This window comes from Leptosomus discolor, chromosome 18, assembly GCF_034619465.1.
Source record: "Leptosomus discolor isolate bLepDis1 chromosome 18, bLepDis1.hap2, whole genome shotgun sequence".
Taxonomy (NCBI): Eukaryota; Metazoa; Chordata; class Aves; order Leptosomiformes; family Leptosomidae; genus Leptosomus; species Leptosomus discolor.
The window spans coordinates 2,412,624-2,430,400 of record NC_141408.1 but is presented as its reverse complement, the minus strand read 5'-3'; the positions used below and the strand labels follow the sequence as shown (position 1 = coordinate 2,430,400).

The 17,777-nt window shown below is 56.2% G+C and overlaps 3 protein-coding genes across 3 annotated transcripts; all 3 read left to right on the top strand.

Moving 5' to 3' along the window:
* The first annotated feature begins 8,773 nt into the window (after positions 1-8,773).
* Positions 8,774-9,443, top strand: LOC104345665 (C-C motif chemokine 3). The gene is made up of 3 exons (XM_009950190.1): positions 8,774-8,849; positions 9,041-9,155; positions 9,338-9,443. The coding sequence occupies exons 1-3, from the start codon at positions 8,774-8,776 to the stop codon at positions 9,441-9,443; spliced, it is 297 nt and encodes a 98-aa protein (XP_009948492.1).
* Positions 9,444-10,761: 1,318 nt separating this feature from the next.
* LOC104345664 (C-C motif chemokine 4 homolog) lies at positions 10,762-11,861 on the top strand. Its single transcript, XM_009950189.1, has 3 exons — positions 10,762-10,834; positions 11,254-11,371; positions 11,762-11,861. The coding sequence occupies exons 1-3, from the start codon at positions 10,762-10,764 to the stop codon at positions 11,859-11,861; spliced, it is 291 nt and encodes a 96-aa protein (XP_009948491.1).
* A 1,549-nt stretch (positions 11,862-13,410) lies between these two features.
* LOC147414131 (eotaxin-like) lies at positions 13,411-14,241 on the top strand. Its single transcript, XM_086475397.1, has 3 exons — positions 13,411-13,481; positions 13,797-13,901; positions 14,079-14,241. Exons 1-3 carry the CDS (start codon positions 13,411-13,413, stop codon positions 14,239-14,241), a joined length of 339 nt encoding a protein of 112 aa, XP_086331523.1.
* The last annotated feature ends 3,536 nt before the right edge of the window (positions 14,242-17,777 follow it).

The window sequence follows — 17,777 nt, the reverse complement described above, 5'->3', positions numbered from 1 at the left end:
GGCCAGGGCGCTCTGTGCCTTGGCAGCCAGAGATGTGGCCACTGTGTGGGGGGGGAGAAGACGAGGCATCGCGGCCAGCTTGTCTTGCTGTGCCCAGCCCACAGGCCTGCCACCTTCTCTGCTTGCCTTCTCAGCCTGCTAATTTCAATCACGGAAAACTCCATCTGGGTAAAATAGAAAGCCAGGAATTCTTTTTTTTTTTCCTTTTCCTGATTTTTTTTTTTTTTTTTGGTGCATATTGAGTTTGTAGTGGATGTAAACTGCGTTATCTGGATGGCTTACTGGCTTAGCACAGCCTCCGTTTTACCGTACTAATGACTTTTTACACTCCAGGTAAAATCAGAACAAGACAAGAAGGTTTTAGAAAGCTCGTTCTGACAAATTCCTCACTGTAATTACTGGAGCAGAAAGAACTCATCAGCAGTACATGCCGTTGCTCCGGGCGCTAAAAGTCTCGAGTGGTGAATGGCCCAGATATGGAAACTGCAGCCGCCGCCGCATCACCACGCGGCACAGGGCCCAGCAGGTCTCCGTGCCGAGGCAGCGAGTGGAGCCCATTGCGGCTTCCCCTGCCGACGGGCTCCTCGCCGGAAGAGGAGCAATTTTATACACGAGTGATCCGGCATAATCCCCGTCTTCCTGGGGCCAGCGACCGCCACGGGGTGACAGCACCGCTGCAGGGTGCGCTAGGGTGTTGGGCCCTGTGCCGGCTGTGCTTGGCTTTGTCAGTGGTTAAAGACACCAGGCTGGGCTTTGGGAGGCCGGTTTTATTCTCCAGGTATTTATTCTCTGCCTCGCTGGGAGGGATGGAGGGTGGGGACCCTCCTTGCCCACTCCCAGCCCAGCTGGCCCCCCCTGCTCGCCTGGGCTCTAGCTCTGCCCAGCTGCTGCGGCAGGGAGAAAAGGCAATAAGGGCTTTTGCTCCAAATACATTGAAAATGAGAGGGGAAAATAAACCCACTCCCCAGCTGGTGGGACAGCGTCTGGCGAAGCAGTTTGCTGGCTGCATGCTGCCAGTGGCCATCAGCAGGTAGGAAATCCCCCCCATTTCCCAGCACCCACTGCTCGAGTACCAGGTCAACCACAAAACCCCGGCTGGGAGAGTAAAGCCACCAGGCTGTCCCTGGCTACCAAGGACATGTCACCACAGCTCACCGTCTGGCTGGCATGGGCTGTAGGGACCAGCACTGAGATGGAGAGAGGATGAGACAGCGCAGGGGTCCCCAGCCAGCCCCAGCCTCCAGCCCGCATGCTCACCTGCGGAACCTTGTCCGAACCAAACGCCTGGATCCAGACACCCTCATGGTTGCACCCACGAAATGCTTAACTTGCATAAACAATAGTTTGGCTAGCAAGGAGCTGGGAAGAGTTTTTGAGGTGTTTTGGGGGCTGCAAACGTGTTGTAAACGTGCCTGTCTCCTATCCCCCAGGTCCTGCCTGCCCCTGGCCTGGCAGACAAGGAAAATCCGTCACGGCTTGGCTTTTACTGCCCTCTCCAGTTCCCCTCCAGCTATGGCAGCTCCCAGAGAGGGAGATAACTTCAAAGGATGCGAGAGGGGGCCCGAAACTCAGGGCTCAGCCTGTGGCGGGACCCCCCCCCCCCCCCCAGCTGTCCCCGCAGTCCCAGGGATGGCCAAGGCGAGCCCTTCCCATCCTCGACCCTCTCCCAGCGCCCACCCCCGTGCCGGGGACCGTGGATGAGCCTCCTGCAAAGGGCAGGAGCCGTGTGATTGGGCTGGAGGCTGAGGGCTGCCGAGATGTCCCCCGACGCAGGTGACATGGGGACAAGCTTTAGGAAGGGACCATAGTGGCACACAGGGTGCCCATTCCCTCCCCTCCTGCCACAGCCCAGGCAAAGCGTCAGCACATAGCCAAGCAGTGTGGGCAGGGGAGGGCAGCTTGGGGGGCAGTTTGGAGGTGAGGCTGGGGGGCAGGCAGGCACCTTTCTGCCCTACTGGCTGCAGCCAAGAGGAAAAGGGTTTCACAGGCACCAGGGCAGGAGGGAGATTTCAAGCGTGGAGCAGATGGACCAAGAGATGGATGGACCCAGGGCAGGGAGAGAAGTTGCTTCCAGCATCCCCACTGCTGCACCCTGGCCCTGCAGAGCACCCCAGACTGAGCAGCCCCCAGCAGCACCCCAAAAGCTCCCCCAGCTTGGCTCTGAGTGTCCACTGGGAAGGCTCAGATCCTGACCCACTCTCTGCAGAAGCTCCCTAGCTCTGTTTGCCACTCTTGGCAGCCAGTTCATGGGAACACAGGGGGACCCTGTGGTGCTGGTGGGCAAAAATGCTCTTTTTGGAGCATCCTGAATTTCTGAAAAGACTTTTTTTGCAGATTTTTGTTGGGCGGCTGTTTTGAAGATGCAGCACCCAGGTCATGCACAAGGTATCCCTCCCTTCTACCCCCAGCCCCACAGCAGTGGGCTAGGAAAGCAGAGCCTTTCGTTTTGGGGTGAGTCCTTCCCTTCCTCCGGGGTCCCTGCACCCTAGTCTTGGCAGGCAGCACCGTGTGCCCCGCCATCGCTGTGAGCCCCCATGCACTCACAAAGCGGGGCTGGAGCAAACGTGGAGGATGGATCCCTTTGCTCTTAATCTCCATCTGCTAATTAAACATTGATGGTAGTTAAATATTCATAGAACATTTTGGCTCAGAGTTTTTATCTGTCTTCAGGCATACGTGAGGTCTTTGATGTGTTATTTTTCTGGTCACTCAAGGTCCCAGAAGCCTACAGACTTGTCAATACTCTTTTGAGGTTTTTTTTTTTTTCCCCTTTCCACGTGACTGGTAGAGAGTTTTGGTTCTTCCATTCCTCACTTCTTTTCCCTCTGCACCCCAACTCCTATCTTTTCCAGTATGGAGCATCTCATCTCCCACAGAGGGATGCCGGCCCTGGGGGAGCTGCTCTCTGTCCCCTACACACCCCGGGGAAGGGAAGGATGGCCGGTGGCAGCGATAGTGATGCCACGGGGTGTGGGGATGTGGCTGATCCCCCTTCGCCTTCCCCTTGCGGGATCCTGGATTTCTCCCCAGATGATCCCGGTGTGGCTGGGGGTGTCTGAGAGCCTGGGGGTGTCTCCAAAGGAGAAGGACCGGAGGCCACGGGGCTGGCGGAGACCTGCTGCTCCCTGTGCCTCTCAGAAGTCCCCGCTGGTCCCTGCCGCCGTGGGGACCGCGTCTGGGCCCCGGGAGCCCCCGGGCAGCCCCCCCGGCTCGGGACCCCGAGGCGGCGGAGCAGCAGCACCGCGGCCTGGCCGGGCGGGCGGCGGGCGGGCGGCGGGCGGGCGGCGGGCGGGCGGCGGGCGGGCGGCGGGCGGGCGGCGGGCGGGCGGCGGGCGGGCGGCGGGGCCGTTCCTGGGGCAGCACTGACACCTTGTGCCCGGCGGAGAAACAACACCCGCGAGGCCGGGCAGGGTGCAGAGATGCCGCCGCCGGGCCCCAGGCCGGCCCCCCAGTCCTGCCCGCCTTCCCCGCGCCCAGCCCGAAGAACCGAGGGCTGAAGGGTCCCATGGGCATGGGGCGTTGCCCGGCTCATAGCGTGGCCACTGCCATGAGCCCTAAGCAAGCCTTGGGGTCCCCAAAATGGCCGCGGCCGGCAGGACCCAGACCTCACCCTAGCCCCGCGCAGCCAGGGCTCATCGCTGTTCATTTTCCCCCGAGCAAACGCAGCAGGACGGCGGGGGTGTGGGGGTGTGTGTGTGGGGGGGGTGTGTGTGTTTCCCATGGCCAGCGCGGGAAATATTTGCAAAAGTATTTTGGGGCCATTTCCAAAAGTGACTTACGCCAAGGGGAAAGGGCGGCCAGGGTGGGCCTGCTGTACAGCCACGCTGGCCCCCGCTCCCCCAGCTTGGAGTGCTGCTGGGGGAAGGATGCACAAGAAAAATACCCCAGGGTGGTCCAAGGTGACATGAATTCATCTTCTGCTGGGTGACTTTTCCTCCCTGGGCAGGTAGTTTCAGAAAATACATGTGAAAACTAACAGTCACTAGGGCCACAAAAGCGAATTGTAGCTGCTGATAGCTGCAGCCTGGGGAAAAACACCATGGGGACCCCAGCCCAGGCCACGGGGGGATTCGGCGGGAGGTGCAGCCCAACACCTCACGTCCTGGTGATGCTGATCCCCGTGGCCCATCGCAACCTCCCCACATCCCACCAGCGTGGCCAGCCTTGGGTCTTGTGCCTGGAGAAAATCTGGAGAGCCTAGCAAGTCCCCAGTGTGAATTTTTTTATTTTTGACCCCAGCTCCTGGGTGCAGAGGACTTTACAAACATCTTCCTTGCTCTTTTGGGGTTTCTTCTTTTTTCCACTATTAAATGTTGCTTCTTGCCTCTCAGGTTGCTGGGAAGTTGCGAGGCATGTGCAACCTGCAGAAATCAGGGTGCAGATAGTGCTTTGGGTTTATTTTAGTTCTAAACTTTTCAAAGGCCAAGGCTGGGCAGTGGGGGGAAGGGATCATTCGACTCGAGCAGCCCAGCTCTGATCATAATCTTGAGCAGAGGAGTTTGGTGTGAAATCATCTTTTCAGCCAGGATGCTGGGGGCCAAAGGAGGCAGGAAATGAGTCAGGCAGCGCATGGCGGGGGATGCCGGGGAAGGGAGAGAGTTCAGCCTGGGACAGCCGAGAGAGGGTAAAGCGCTGGGGGACGAGCATGGCACAATATGGGTACCACAAAGCCCCTTCCCCTGGGTGGTGTGGAGAGGGAGCATCATCCCAGAGGAAAGGTTTTCGCCTTTGGGACCAGCTCTGCCACAGGCATCCTGAGCCCCCGACCCACCACTTTGGGCTGAAAACCTTTCCCTTTGGGGCTGCTTTCCCCGTTATGGAGCCTGTGTGACGTAGGGTGACCCGCATCCCACTGCCTGGCACCAGCAGCCGGGAAAGAGGAGGCTGCCCCAGCACAGCTGCCATCCACAGACTCCAAAATCAAGAGAAGGGTCCAAAACCCCAGCGATCCATATCGAAGCCACGTGACACCATTCATTATCCATTTCTCTGGGTTCCCAGTTCCTGCAGTCAGGGAGCATCACCACTGGCCTTTCCCCATGCCCCGGCTAGGCGGGCAAGGTGAGATGGGCAGTCTGAGCCTGGCAACACGGCTGCAGCTTCTTCCAGCGATGCCTGCGGCACATTCACCATTGCTCCCACGTAACGAACGTGTCTGAAATTGGGGCTTGGCTGTGACTTTCCTGGTGAAATCTCCCCCGGACAAGGATGGCAGCATCTGTTCCGGCTTATTTCTATACATTCACATCTTCAGACAGCAGGAGATGGGCCCATCCCCGCAGCGTCAGGGCAGCCAGGAACCAGGCAATGTCTCGGGCTGCACAACCTGCTCCCACCCTGGTGAGCAGCTCTAGGGGGTGAGATGCAGATCCCCACCAGGTTTTCCAGCCTTGGACAAAAAAAAAAAACCTGCTGCTTTTTGAGAAAGGTGATGGCACCTGGTGGAGCCAGGCAGGCTCCGCAGGGGCTTGGGTGGTGGCGGGGGAGACTATGAGCCACCTCTTCCTGGGGACAGGCGAGGGCGGACCCATCTCGATATAAACTGTCTGCAAGCAGCTGGGGAAGTCCCGGGTGGCCAGGGCTGGGCAACGACATTAAAAAAGGAAACAGCACATGAAGAGTTTGCATTTAGTGGTTGTCTCACTATCAGCCCCAGAAAGGTAATGGAAAAGCTGTTCTGACCAAGACAGAGATTTGAAAGGGAGAAGAATAAATCAAACAAATATTTTATAGAAAGCAGACCTGTCCTGGCAAAGCTGCTTTGATCACATTCATGGCTTTGCCTGCACCAGCTGCAGCAGCTGTCCCATCCCGTGGGCACTGCACTTAAATCTTCCTCCTTTGGGGTTATTGATCAGCTGAAATGAGGAGAAGCGCTACAGCATCAATAAAGCATCTGTAAACGTGTCTGGAAAAGGGGAACTCTCACCCAGGGGCAAGCAGCGTTTCCAGGGAGTCTGTGCCGCTGAGCAGGAGTCCCTGCACGCCTGGCAGAGCTCTCTGGCAGCCCCAGCAGTGCAGCACTCCGTGAGACGAGGCTGGGGCCAGTTCTGAGCCCAGAGGGTGATTAAACATCGCCATACTCTCAGCAGAGGTGGTGGTTTCCCCAGGAGCTGCTTGCACTTTCTGATGCAGAGAAGCGTGGGGAGCAATGCCCGCTGTGGGGCGGCTGGGGCCTCAGCACCCACTGCTGCTCCCCTGGGGCTGGTGGGATCTGAACATCCTTGTCCCCCCACAGCAGTAAGAGATTTGGACCCCCTGCAAATATTTTGGAGGCAGCAATGAGAACTCAGCCCTAGCAGGGTCACAAATGCCTTGGCCAGCCCCCAGATTGGCCACCTTCCCCTGTGCTTCTCGGCAGCAGGAGCAGGACCTGTCCCACATGTTTTGCAGGTGCCAATGCCTCCCAACCCCTGCTGTGGGGCTCAGCCCTTCTCCCCCACCCCCCAATGCTTCCACCACACCAGGGGTGGTGGGAAGGATGTAATGGATGAGGCAGCTCTTCCTGGGGTATCCCATCTGTATCCCCTGCATTTCTCAGTTGGATTTTCCCAGTTGTGGGATTTCCAGGTGAGCAAGGGTGGTAAAAGTTGGGGCTGGGGGAGTCCCAGAACTCCACACCGCAGCCCTGGGAGAGGGGGCAGGTGGAGATGGAGGCTGGTGGCCTGTTCCCTGGTGCTCTGCTCCTCGCCATGCTCTGCAGCCAAGCCCAGAGCCACAGCTGTGAGTACTGGCAAGGAGCCCTCCATGAAACAGGGGAAGAAAGGGAGAAAATGGGTGTTTTTCAGCTCAGACCACATGCGAGACCCGGGGGGACTCACAGGGCCACCCCAGAGCAGAGACTGGCTCAGCTCATCACAGCAGTGGGTCTGTCCGCATCCTGTGCTCTTCTCTGCATCAAACACAGGAGGGCTGATAAGCTGGAGGGGGGTGAAGACCAGTTTCTCCTAAATTCATCAAGGGCTGCAGGAGCACCTGGTTTTGCCTCTGGCCCCTCTGAGCGCCTGTGCACATCCCTGGCTCAAATAGGGCTGAAAATCCCCCATGCTCCAAAATCCCCCATCTGCAGGGTCCGCTCATACCATGGGGCAGACGTCAGCACCACGGCTCAGGACGGAGGGACGCTGCAGGTGCTGGGAACGTCATCCCTGGAATTCCCCAGCCTGACGTATCCCACCATTTTGCGTGGCAGTCTTTAAAAGGGACCTTTCCCAGTCCAATAAATCCTCTTTTGTTTTCCTTGTGCTTCTGTTTAATTTTCTTAGTGCAGGGAATATTTTCTACCCTTAGGAGGCCATGTTTACCCCAGCTGGGCCAGGAGCTCCTCGGTGCATGGGGGTAAGAAGAGGGATAAGAGGGAAAGGATGGTTCCAGGAAGGGAAAGGCGAGCCATGCAGCTGCACCGGACTGGGGCCAGAGGCATCTGCTTTCCTCTGCTCCCCGGGATCTCCCCGAGGAGAGATTAAATGGGAGTTGGGGTGATGGCGGGCAGATGCTCTGCTCCACCAGTGGGGCATGGAAAAATGAATCCCCCCTTGTCTGCACCCACCAGCCCCGGGGCATCACCCAGACCTTCTTGCTGCTCCCCACTGTTATCCAACATGTGCGCCCCCCGAAAAATGAGGCTGATTTCTGGGAAATGGCTTTGGAGAAGAGCAAATGGAGGGACACACGCAGTCCCATAGTGGAGATGGCCCCTGTTCCCATCAGGGCAGGTCCCTGCCTGGACCAGCACCCCATGCCCTCTCCAACCGGGTCTCCATGGTGGGGCTGCACTTCAGCCCAGGGTGGCCCAAACGCCGGCAGGGTGCCATCAGCATCCCCAGCACCGCACAATGGGATGTGATGGCTCACACAGCTGGGCTGGCAAGGATGCACGTCTGCATTTCGCCACTGCTTCCCACTATCCGCCAGCTGCCAGCAGCTGGGGTGCACCCTGGGATTTGCTGGGGCTGGGGGGAAAGGGGGGTCTTTGGACAGCTGCCACCAGGCAAAATTCACTGGAGAAGCCCCAAATCGGCCTCTGCCTTTCCCAGCTTAACGAGGCCAAGAACATGAGCTGCTGCTTTGGTGCTGGGGGGAGGGAAGTAGAGCCACTTGCTCAGCCTCTCCCAGCCCTGACGGGCCCCAAACACCCCCAAAACCAGCACAGACAGACACATTTATGTGCCTGGTGCAACCAAACAGAAGCTGTTTCCCTATGGCTTTTTTAGGGGAGGGGGTGTTATTTGGCCATTTGTCCCCTGGGACAGGACACAAAGCAACAGGATGCAAAACTTTGTGGTGGAGGGGGAGGACATGGACTGTCAGGAGTGTGTGCGACTGCTGGTGACCCTGCAGGGTGCTGAGCCCAGCCCTAGTCCCATCCAAGGGAGATCCCCAGACCCTCTTGCCCGCCCTGGGGCTCCTGCCATGGGTCATGCAGCCTGCATAGGGGATGGAAGTGCGGAGCCAAACTGTGGGAGCAAACAAGCCACCAGCCTTACTGCTGGAGGCAGGAGCTCAGGAAAAATCCCAAGTCCATCGGGGGTCAAAAGCATGACCCAGGAGCAGGTTTTTTCCTTCCTGGGGCTGTGCTGGGAGCAGATGAGTGTTGCTCACCCGCTGTGCTTTGGGACATGGCGGGGGACCAGATCCTCCCCCTGCCCACACAACTGCTGGCCCTGGGGGAAGCCAGGCCAGATGCTCCCCCATAAAAGCAGCCCAGCAGCCCTGGCTCCAGCAGACGGCAACTCTGCCCCAGCGCTACTGAGCAGCCCTCCTGCAGCCAGGCATGGCGAAGGCACCTGGGGTGGTCTGCACCCTCCTCCTCCTCCTCGCCACACTGTGCTGCCAGAGCCTGGCTCAGAGTAAGCACTGCCTCCTCCTCTGTCCCTGTGGGTTGGGGGACAGGGACAGCCCCCAGGGCCATGGGGACAGGTTTGCTTTGTGCATGGGATGCAGGAGGGCTCCCCACAAAATGCTGCCGTGCCCAAAATGGGAGGGCTGAGATGGGAGGTTGGGGTCTCCAGGTTAGGCCAAGCTCATGCTTTTCCCCCAGGAGCCCCAGCCATGCCGGACAAGTGCTGCTTCAACTTCCAGGTGAGAAGGATCAAGAGAGACAACGTCGTCTCCTGCTACCCCACCAGCCCCGAGTGCCCGCACCAGGCTGTGATGTGAGTACCCTAAACCCAGACCTGGAGTAGGGTAAAGCCCCTCTAGACCCTGCCAGACCCCACCAGACCCCATGCCTTGCTTTGATGGGTCCAACCCTCAGCCTCTGTGCCTCCGAGCCCCTTGGAAACTCAGCGCTGGGGTCCCCATCTTCCCCACTAACCCCATCTTCTCTCTGCCCCAGCTTCAGGGTAAGGAGCGGGAAGGAGATCTGTGCCCAGGCGAGCAGGGCCTGGGTGAAGAGCTACCAGCAGACCTTCCGAGTCAGCACCTTCTCCATCCCCAGTTAGTGGAGTGGCTGGAGGCCATGGGGGATGGGACACTGTGAAGGCAACCCCTTTGCAGAGCTGGCTGCGGGGACACCACATTTGGATAGAGCAGCTCATCAGGGACATCCTCGCCATCATGCTGTGACCCCACTGACCACCTCCCTGAAGGCAAAGGGCTTTTGCCATCCCTGGCGTCCCATAGGGATGGAGCGTGCTGGCCCCATGGGGTGTTGGGGTCCAGACCCGCTGACAGACCCCATGCTCTCAGTCCTGCTTTGCACACAGGCAGCTGGCTGTACCCCTGCAGGCAGCAGCAGCGTGTCAGTGAGGCTCCATTCACCAGTCTGGCAGCAGCAGAGGGGTTAATGGGGAGAAGCTCCACGGTTATTTTTTGTACGACACACTGAACAGAATTAAACATGGTCTCATGCATGCAAGTATCTGGCTGTGCAAGTGTCTTGGGAGCAGGCAGGTCCTGCTGCTGGCTTTCCTACCTGGGTGTTGAAGTGCATCTGTAACCGCTGAGGTCAGTAAGGAGCTGGGAAGAGCCAAAGCCCCAACCACATCTCTGTGAGGGGGTGTGGGGGGGTGCATGGGGCCAAACAATGTCCATGTGGGCTTTGGGGAAGCCGCCAGTGAGAGGGGCGAGGGGCAAGAGGCAGGCACAGCCTGTGAGGAGGGGACTTGCTGTACTCCTCGTCAGCCATCCTAATGAGTGGAGACCCCTGGCCCAAATTCGATCAGAGCCGCTCCCTGGGGATGCCTGGGCAGGCCCCACTGACAGCCGACGCTCCTGGGATGCCACGAGGAGATGTGATGGACGCTGCCCCTGTGACAGGCACTGTGCTGGGCACAGCCACCAGAATGGGCACACAGCAATGGGTCTCAGGGTGGGCTGGGGCAAGCCCAGACATCATCGAGCCACTCACCCTGGTACCAAATTGCAAGAGAGGCATCGCAGCTGAGCTGACAACAGCTTCAGCAAGCACGAGCATCATCCTGTGTGGTTTGCCAGCAGCAACAACCAAACCCAAAATAGACTGCTGGCCTCAGTGCATAACCAGCAGTGCAGAGCTGGAGGCTGCTTGCTACACTTTCCAGCAGCCCTCAGGTACCACAGTGGTCGGAGGGGCTGAGAGAAGGAATTTCCATTCACTGGTTGCGCTTTATCAATATCTCTGGGCAGTTCTTTCCACCGGGAGAGTCCAGAGCTGTCATGGAAAGCCTGGCTGGGGGGTATATTACGCTGATGTGCAGGCAGGAAAGGCAGGTAGCTCTTGGTGGCCCTGAGTCAGCAAGAGCTGCTGGCTGCTGGAGCTGACCAAGCCCCAGGTTGGACATGAAAGTCTTCTCCTTGGCCCTGCTCACCCTGCTGCTGGCAGCTCTCTGGACTGGAAGCCAGGGTGTCTCCTGTAAGTACCAACACCAAGCCTTTCCCCATGGCTGCCCTTGTGCTGTCCCTGGCTCCTCCGCTGATGGGGTTTTGAGGGGTTTGGGAGAGAGACAAGAGCTTCAACTCCTACTGCTGCCATGGGTTTGGGGGGCTGAGGGGCATCACCAGATGCCTGAATGCTGGACTCTCCCACTTCTGTTCAAAAGGAGCAAAAATAGTCTTGGGGATGGCTTTAGCCCCAGCATCCCAGCTGGGGAGCTCAGTAATAGACCCCCACAGGCAGGGAAATGGGGGGCTCCCGCCCTGGGGCAAAGCAGCACTGCCAGGGATGTGAGAGGGGACCCCTTGGGGCGGGGGGAGTAGGAGAATCCCCAGGGCAGCACCCACACCTTTTGTGCCAAGCATGGGAGAGCACCAACCCCTCTCATCTCCTCTCAGTTCGCAGCTTCTACAACAAGTGCTGCTACAAAGAGATGTTTGTTCATCAGAAAATCCCTGACTCCCTCATCAGGAGCTACCAGAAGACGCCTCCCTACTGCTCCCGCAAGGCTGTGCGGTGAGTATGCCCAGTCCCCACCCAGCCTTCCTCCCCCGCACCTGGCTCCTCACCCTCCCTCACCCACCTTCCCTACCGGTTGTTCTGCCTTTGAGGCTCCCCCAAAACAAGCCACCCCCAAAGGGTGTCATGGGTGGGGTGCCCTGCCCTGGCTCTTCACATGCACCCCCGTCCTCAGTGCTTCATCCCAAAGAGCCCCAAACCCCCCATTTCAGCTGCCAGCCAGCAAAAAGGGAAGTAAGCTGAGGTTTCAGATATTGCTAAAAGTCAGCACTTTTGAGGGACGCAGGGGGCAGGATGCTATAGGCATCCCCAGGCTGGTGGGGGTACCCCAGGGCACGACTGGATCCTGCATCCCCCCAGCTAATGCAGCCCCTCTCTCTTCCCCAGTGTGGAGCTGCTGAAGGGGAGAAAGTTCTGCATAGACCCGGAGGAGGGCTGGTTCCAGCAGTACCAGCGGAGGAAGGAGTTGACCAGCACCTCCACATGAAGCTGCCTTCCCCAAAAGCTCTATTTATTTGCATCTTATAACTATCTGTATGTTCTCGACTCAAATTATAGAGCTGGCTCCATCCCCTCCCTTGCCGTCACCCCCTCCACACTGCTGTACAACCTTTGACGAGTTTAATAAAACACCCTGTTCTGACCTGGAGCTGGAGTGAGATCATGTAAATCCTGCAGGAGAAAAGAGGGGTCACATCAGGGCTTCATATCCCTGCGGGGACCCGGGAATAGTCCAGGAGGCCCTGGGAGGGCAGGGAAACCTGAAGGGCCAAGGCTGATCCCGCAGCTCCCCCCGCCAAGATGAAGTGACCCATGCCTGGGCATGGGGTTTGAGGATGCCCTGGGCAGCTGCCAGCCCAGTGGGATGCAGATTGAGGCAGGGATGAAGGCAGGTGCAGGCTGGTAATGGGTGAAAGGTTGGGTTTGGGGGGTTTGGGGGGGGTTGGTTTGTTTTTTTCCCATATGGACCAAGGGGTTAAACAGGCGCGGCTGCAGATGGAGAGGTGCTTGGGGGTTTAGCCCTGTCCTTCGGCCCTGGCCAGACCCCAGAGATGGGCACCCGTGGGGGTGAGGCTGCTTGTGCCAGAGGGCTCAGTTCCCTGGAAGTCACCTCATCTCATGGGGAAAATCTTCCTGCAGCCCCTAGGGCCCGTCCACGCACCACAGTGGCAATGGGGATGGCAAATGAAGGAAATTGGACCATACCAGGCTGGTCATTCGTGTGAGTAATTTCCTTAAAGACAAGGAGAAATTGAAAACAGATGCTTTCCAGAAGGTTCCCAGCGAGTGCAGGGAGGCTGGAGCAGCCTTCATCCACCTGGTTCCATCAGGTCTCCAGCCACAGCGCTTGGGAGCTAACGCTGTATCCGTGCACTGGTGGAGCAGGGCGAGCAGCGGCATCACAGCAACGCTGGGGATAAGTTGAGATTTGACTCCTGGCAGTGTTTTGCTGCCAGCAATAACAGCAGCGGCTGGGGAAGTGTGTGCCACCTGAGCTGGGCTGGGCTGTCTGGGCACGGAGCAGCTCTGCAGCCCCCTGACACAGTCAGGCTGCCGGAGCTGTTGCAAAGAAAACCCCTGCCTGGAGCTTGCTGGTGCTGCTTCATGGCTGCCTGCTTGGCATTGCCATCAGGGCTTCGGCCGTGGAGCTTTGTGCCCCAGCCCAGCTCGTGGCCGGTGGGCTCGTCGCAGCAGCGGCAGGGTGAGGGCCATGGGGGTTTGGGCTCTGGCCAGCCCCCACCAGCCACCCAAATGGAATCTGAAAGCTGCAGCCCTGAGGCTGGCACTTTCCCTGCTGTGGTTTCCTTGCCTTCCCCAGCTGGGCAAAACTGTTCGATCCTGACATAATTTCCTGGATATGATGCACTTATTTTTTCTTTCCTTGAAACTCTGCGCCACCCAGCGGCCAGGGCCAAAACAAGGGCATCGCCCCAGGGGCTGAGCGTCGGGCAGACGAGAGCCCTGCAGCCCCCCAGCTCCAGCCCTGCTCACCCTTCCCTTGGCCCCCACAGCACCATGAAGGTCTCCACAGCACCATGAAGGTCCCCACAGCCACCCTGGTCACCCTCCTCCTTGTGGCCACTTTCTACCTGTCTGAGGCCCATCTTGCTGGACATCACTGCATCCTCCCTGGGCCTCGGTGTGCCATCACTCCATGGGAGCTGCTGGGGCAACCAGAGAGCCCCATCCCCATCAGCAGGGACCCTTGTGGCTGTGGGGAGGGCTGGGAGCAGGAGACCACCACCAATGCTGAGACTCAGGCTTGGGGCCAGGGCTCTCCTGGTGGGCCACCACCAGTGAATATGATACAGGGAGGGGGCTGGGAAATGGCAAATCCCTGGGGAACCCTGAGCACCGGTGCGCCCAGAGCCTGTGCTGTAGCCTGGGGTCTCCCCAGGGCTCTCTGTTTCCCTGACCTCACAGACAGTGTCCCCACCTCCTGCTGCTTCAGCTACCAGCAATGTCCCATTCCACGGGGCCTCATCAAATCCATCACCAGCAGCAGCTGCACCCAGGTGGGGGCGATGCAAGTACCCACCACTGCTGGGGGCTGGGGCTGCGACAGCCGGGGCAGTGCCCCGAGGGTGGCTGGGAGGGGGACAGGGACACGGCTGGGGACACCCGGGGCACTGCCCTGGCACCCCACGGCACAGGCGCCCCACTGCCCTGGCCAAGGGCCCCAAGGTGGGTTTTCTCCCAGCAGCCTGGTCACCAAGAAGAAGCAGCTGTGCTTGGACCCCCCGCTGCCTCAGGTGCTGGTGCATCTAAAGCACTTCCAGACCCTGAAGAACTGGCCCTTCCCTGATGCCACCCGCGAAGCCCCTGGTGGGCTTGGCTTCCAGACACGCAAGAGAGTACTGGAATGACAGCCTTCTTCAACAGGAAAATTTATTCTGTTTAACTTATTCAAGTTAAACTAAATGTTTTTTGCTAAGAAAAATACAAAATTAATGTAAACTATATCAAAATAATAATTTAAACTCTATCAATGTGCCTGTTAATGTAGAGTCAGGAGTTTTGACGCCTAAAGTGTTTGTGCAATCAACCCCTTTGTGTGTGTCTGAAGTCCCTCCTAGAGCCCCAATGCGGGAGAAGGGACCCACGAGGACCCCCTTGCCTGCCCCACATCCTGGGTTCGCTGCTCCCCCCTGGCAGGGCAGCCTCAGCTCCAAGGCAGCTCCCATGGTGCTTTCCCCTCCCCAGCCCAGGTTCAGCTCCAGTGCCACCCAGCATGTCCCCACGGAGTGACACCAGCATTTCACCTGGGGCTGCCAGTGCTGGCTCTTGTTTGGGAAACAGCCTGGCAGCACCCATGGTGCCAACAGGAGGCTCGGGGCCACCGTGGAGGCTCTTGGCCTGCAGTGCTGAGGTGCATCAGCAAGTTCCAGTTTAGGTAGTGAGAATCTGCACGTTTCTGGGACAGGGACTGTGAGGGCAGTTGAGTGTTGGGTTGTTTGGTGAGGAACCTGGCCTCTTCTTCCTCAGCTGAAGTGCCAGAAGCTGGGGGACTGTGCGAGGGTCCCTGTGCCAGAGGGCTGGAGTCTGGGCTGGCTGCAATAGAAGGCAGCGCAAGGTGCAGGGAGATGATGAGCACAACAAGCCCCTGCCACACTCCCTCCCACCCTGGATCACAGCCTGTCCCCAGGTCCCAGACGCAGGGAAGGAGGTGACAAGGCATAGGGCTCTTTGTAACACAGCTCCGCACAGGCCGCACTGCAGCCGTGACCGTAGATGCACGCAGTGCCGTGTCACAAACACGTTTGCATCATGACACTCAGCACTGAAAGTAGCAATAGAACCATTAAAGCCACTAACCACAAACAAAAAATCCTCTACCACTGTGATGACAAAGCTGCTGCGAGGACTGAACACGGTGGGGACTGCACACTGTGGCTGTACGCTTCCACGGTCCAAAGCCAGTCGGCTCCATCAAGCCCTCCTGCCTGTGAATACCAAAGGTGCAGAGCTGAAACAAGCCCTCCCTCTCCTGCCACATCAGCCGGCTCATTTCGCACACCCGACAGTAACTGGCCCTGCCAGTCTGACCACTGCTGAGAGCAGATATACAGCCCCAGGCACAACTCTGGGTGACAAATGGACAAATTCTGAGCCAGCTCCTGATTTAGGTAAAACCTCATGTTCAAAAACCTGATTTCATGTAAATCTTGAAAGTTACTACCTGCAGCTGTATATAGACACTGATTAGTAACCAAAATAGGCTAGGACATGCAGCTCCCACCCCCCTGCACACATCCAGAACTCTTTAAAGGAAGACATATTACTAGTGATAAGAAGACAACCTATTAAAAAACTACTACAAGGGAAAGCTAATCTACATTAATTTCTCAGATTAATGTATTTTAACTATGCTTTTCCAAAACCCAGAAAACTAGGTTCGTCTAATACTTTATGAAATGGTGGTGTATGATCACAGTGTTATTGGAGAACGTATATTTGATATACTTTATTTGCCCCTATCCAGAAGAAAACTTAAATCTTGCTAATGCAAAGCGTAAAACAAAGCAAACTGGAAACAAAAAATAGGTGCCACCATCTTCTCTCTTCCTTAAGTGGAGAAGGAAATCAGCAGGGTGATAGTTGGCCATTTCTGCTGCCCTTAGCAGTACTTTAAGCATAGATTGAGAAAGTCAACTCTAGTTTTCCAAGCTCCTAGAGCAGATATGTACAGCAATCACCAATTCCAGGAACAAATTATTAGCTGTCACTTCACTGGATCTAGTTGTCTACAGACCTGGTTAAAACAGGCTTTCCGTCCTGCGAACGACTTGCACTGAACAGTTGCATTCAAGCCAGAAAATCAAGTTGGCAAAAAGTTATTTGCTTTCCCTACTTAGCATTCTTTCTGATTCAGCAGCTGCAGTCCTACAAGTCTGATGTTTCTTTATACAGAACCACCAAGGCAGGATGTCCCATTAGTGGACGAATAATAAGCTTGACTCCTTGAGAGGACATGGTACATTATTCCTTATTAACAGGAATCCCAGGTGAACTCTTGCCCCTGCCCTTACCAGATACACAATGCTCATCTCTGGCTTCCCTGAGTGAGGTCAGTGAAATTGGAACAAGGATGATAATGCTGCTGAGGCTGGAGTTGCAGATAAACAGGTACCTGAGCTCTGGGTTCCTTTTGTAATGCTGGATCAATCCCTGGAAAACAGTCCACAGTTCTCTGAGAGCAGGAAATAAAAGGAGCTTTTCTTGACTGCACTTTTCTCTTTTACAGGTTTCCCCCCCCACACCTTTTTTTTTTGTAGTGAAGTGGATCTGCTCAGTCTATCAATTAATACATCTGTTCAACTGTACCCTTACCAGTTCAGATATACCTGTCCCTTCTTTGACCTTGCTTTTAAGAGTTTTTCCAGCTTTTTTCTTTTTAAGGGGGTTGTTGGCCATTTGAAGTAAGAGATAGCAAAATTTCCAGCAAAACTGAAGCAGGTGACATAATACATCATTTCACATAATTTAAGTAACCTATCAGTGATAAAGGGAGATGAAGTAACCTTTAAAGAATCCATTCCAAAATACAAAGCAAAGGTGCTAAGATTCAGATAAATCTTGATAAAGGAAATAGTAGATAAGGCAGGTGAGTCCTACACTCCCCCACACCTAGCAAACCTGGAAGAGAGCACTGGTAAAAGATGTGGATATGTTGCAACAGGAAGCACGTGTATTCTATATAGATTGTGTAAACGAAGAAAATACTCCACTCTCCTGGATTAAAGCTCTGTACAATGAAACTGAACTCTTGTTTCCTCCATGTGTGAGTTCTATTTTCCTAACAGTAGCCGAGGTATTTTAAATTAATAGCTCTAAAATGAGCGTAGCTTGTGCCTCAGTGTAACGGTCATTACCACAGTAGTTTGTGTTCAGTGAAAGTGGTGCATGAAACCTGCTACACTACATGAAGCTCACCTTCTGAAATGCTCCTGAGCTATTTGCAATGAACTTCAATATTCTGTGATTCAGTATCTGTATGGTTTGCTCCCTATTTTGCCACGTTTCCAGTGGGAACAGGACTGCACCATACTCTCATTATTGCATTAAGATGGAAGAGAACTAGCAGTTTAACTTGTGGTAAAGTGATCTATGTCAACTGCTTTTAGAGATCACAGGCATTTACATCAGTGCCCTTGTAGACACCACTGCTATGGGCACAATGAGTAAAGGGGTGTGATGCAATATGCCATTATCCCAACTTAAGTCTGAGTGGTGAAGAAGAGCAAACCCACAGAAGAACACGTTGAGAAGCTGGGTTCATCACTCAGTGTTCCACTGATCAGTGCACATTACTGAGAGGAAAACCAGAAATACACCAGCAGCAAGAGCCTCTGCGCTTCACATTAATTACAGAATCAAACAGACCTCCAGTCCAGGTTCTGGC

What these genes read in the sequence shown, in the direction of transcription:
- LOC104345665 (XM_009950190.1), top strand. Translation starts at nt 8,774, where the DNA reads ATGGCGAAGGCACCTGGGGTGGTCTGCACCCTCCTCCTCCTCCTCGCC. An exon ending in CTGCCAGAGCCTGGCTCAGA is followed by an intron (nt 8,850 to 9,040) that starts GTAAGCACTGCC and finishes CTTTTCCCCCAG; the next exon opens with GAGCCCCAGCCATGCCGGAC. An exon ending in TGCCCGCACCAGGCTGTGAT is followed by an intron (nt 9,156 to 9,337) that starts GTGAGTACCCTA and finishes TCTCTGCCCCAG; the next exon opens with CTTCAGGGTAAGGAGCGGGA.
- LOC104345664 (XM_009950189.1), top strand. Translation starts at nt 10,762, where the DNA reads ATGAAAGTCTTCTCCTTGGCCCTGCTCACCCTGCTGCTGGCAGCTCTC. An exon ending in TGGAAGCCAGGGTGTCTCCT is followed by an intron (nt 10,835 to 11,253) that starts GTAAGTACCAAC and finishes ATCTCCTCTCAG; the next exon opens with TTCGCAGCTTCTACAACAAG. An exon ending in TGCTCCCGCAAGGCTGTGCG is followed by an intron (nt 11,372 to 11,761) that starts GTGAGTATGCCC and finishes TCTCTTCCCCAG; the next exon opens with TGTGGAGCTGCTGAAGGGGA.
- LOC147414131 (XM_086475397.1), top strand. Translation starts at nt 13,411, where the DNA reads ATGAAGGTCCCCACAGCCACCCTGGTCACCCTCCTCCTTGTGGCCACT. An exon ending in TACCTGTCTGAGGCCCATCT is followed by an intron (nt 13,482 to 13,796) that starts TGCTGGACATCA and finishes CCCTGACCTCAC; the next exon opens with AGACAGTGTCCCCACCTCCT. An exon ending in TGCACCCAGGTGGGGGCGAT is followed by an intron (nt 13,902 to 14,078) that starts GCAAGTACCCAC and finishes TTCTCCCAGCAG; the next exon opens with CCTGGTCACCAAGAAGAAGC.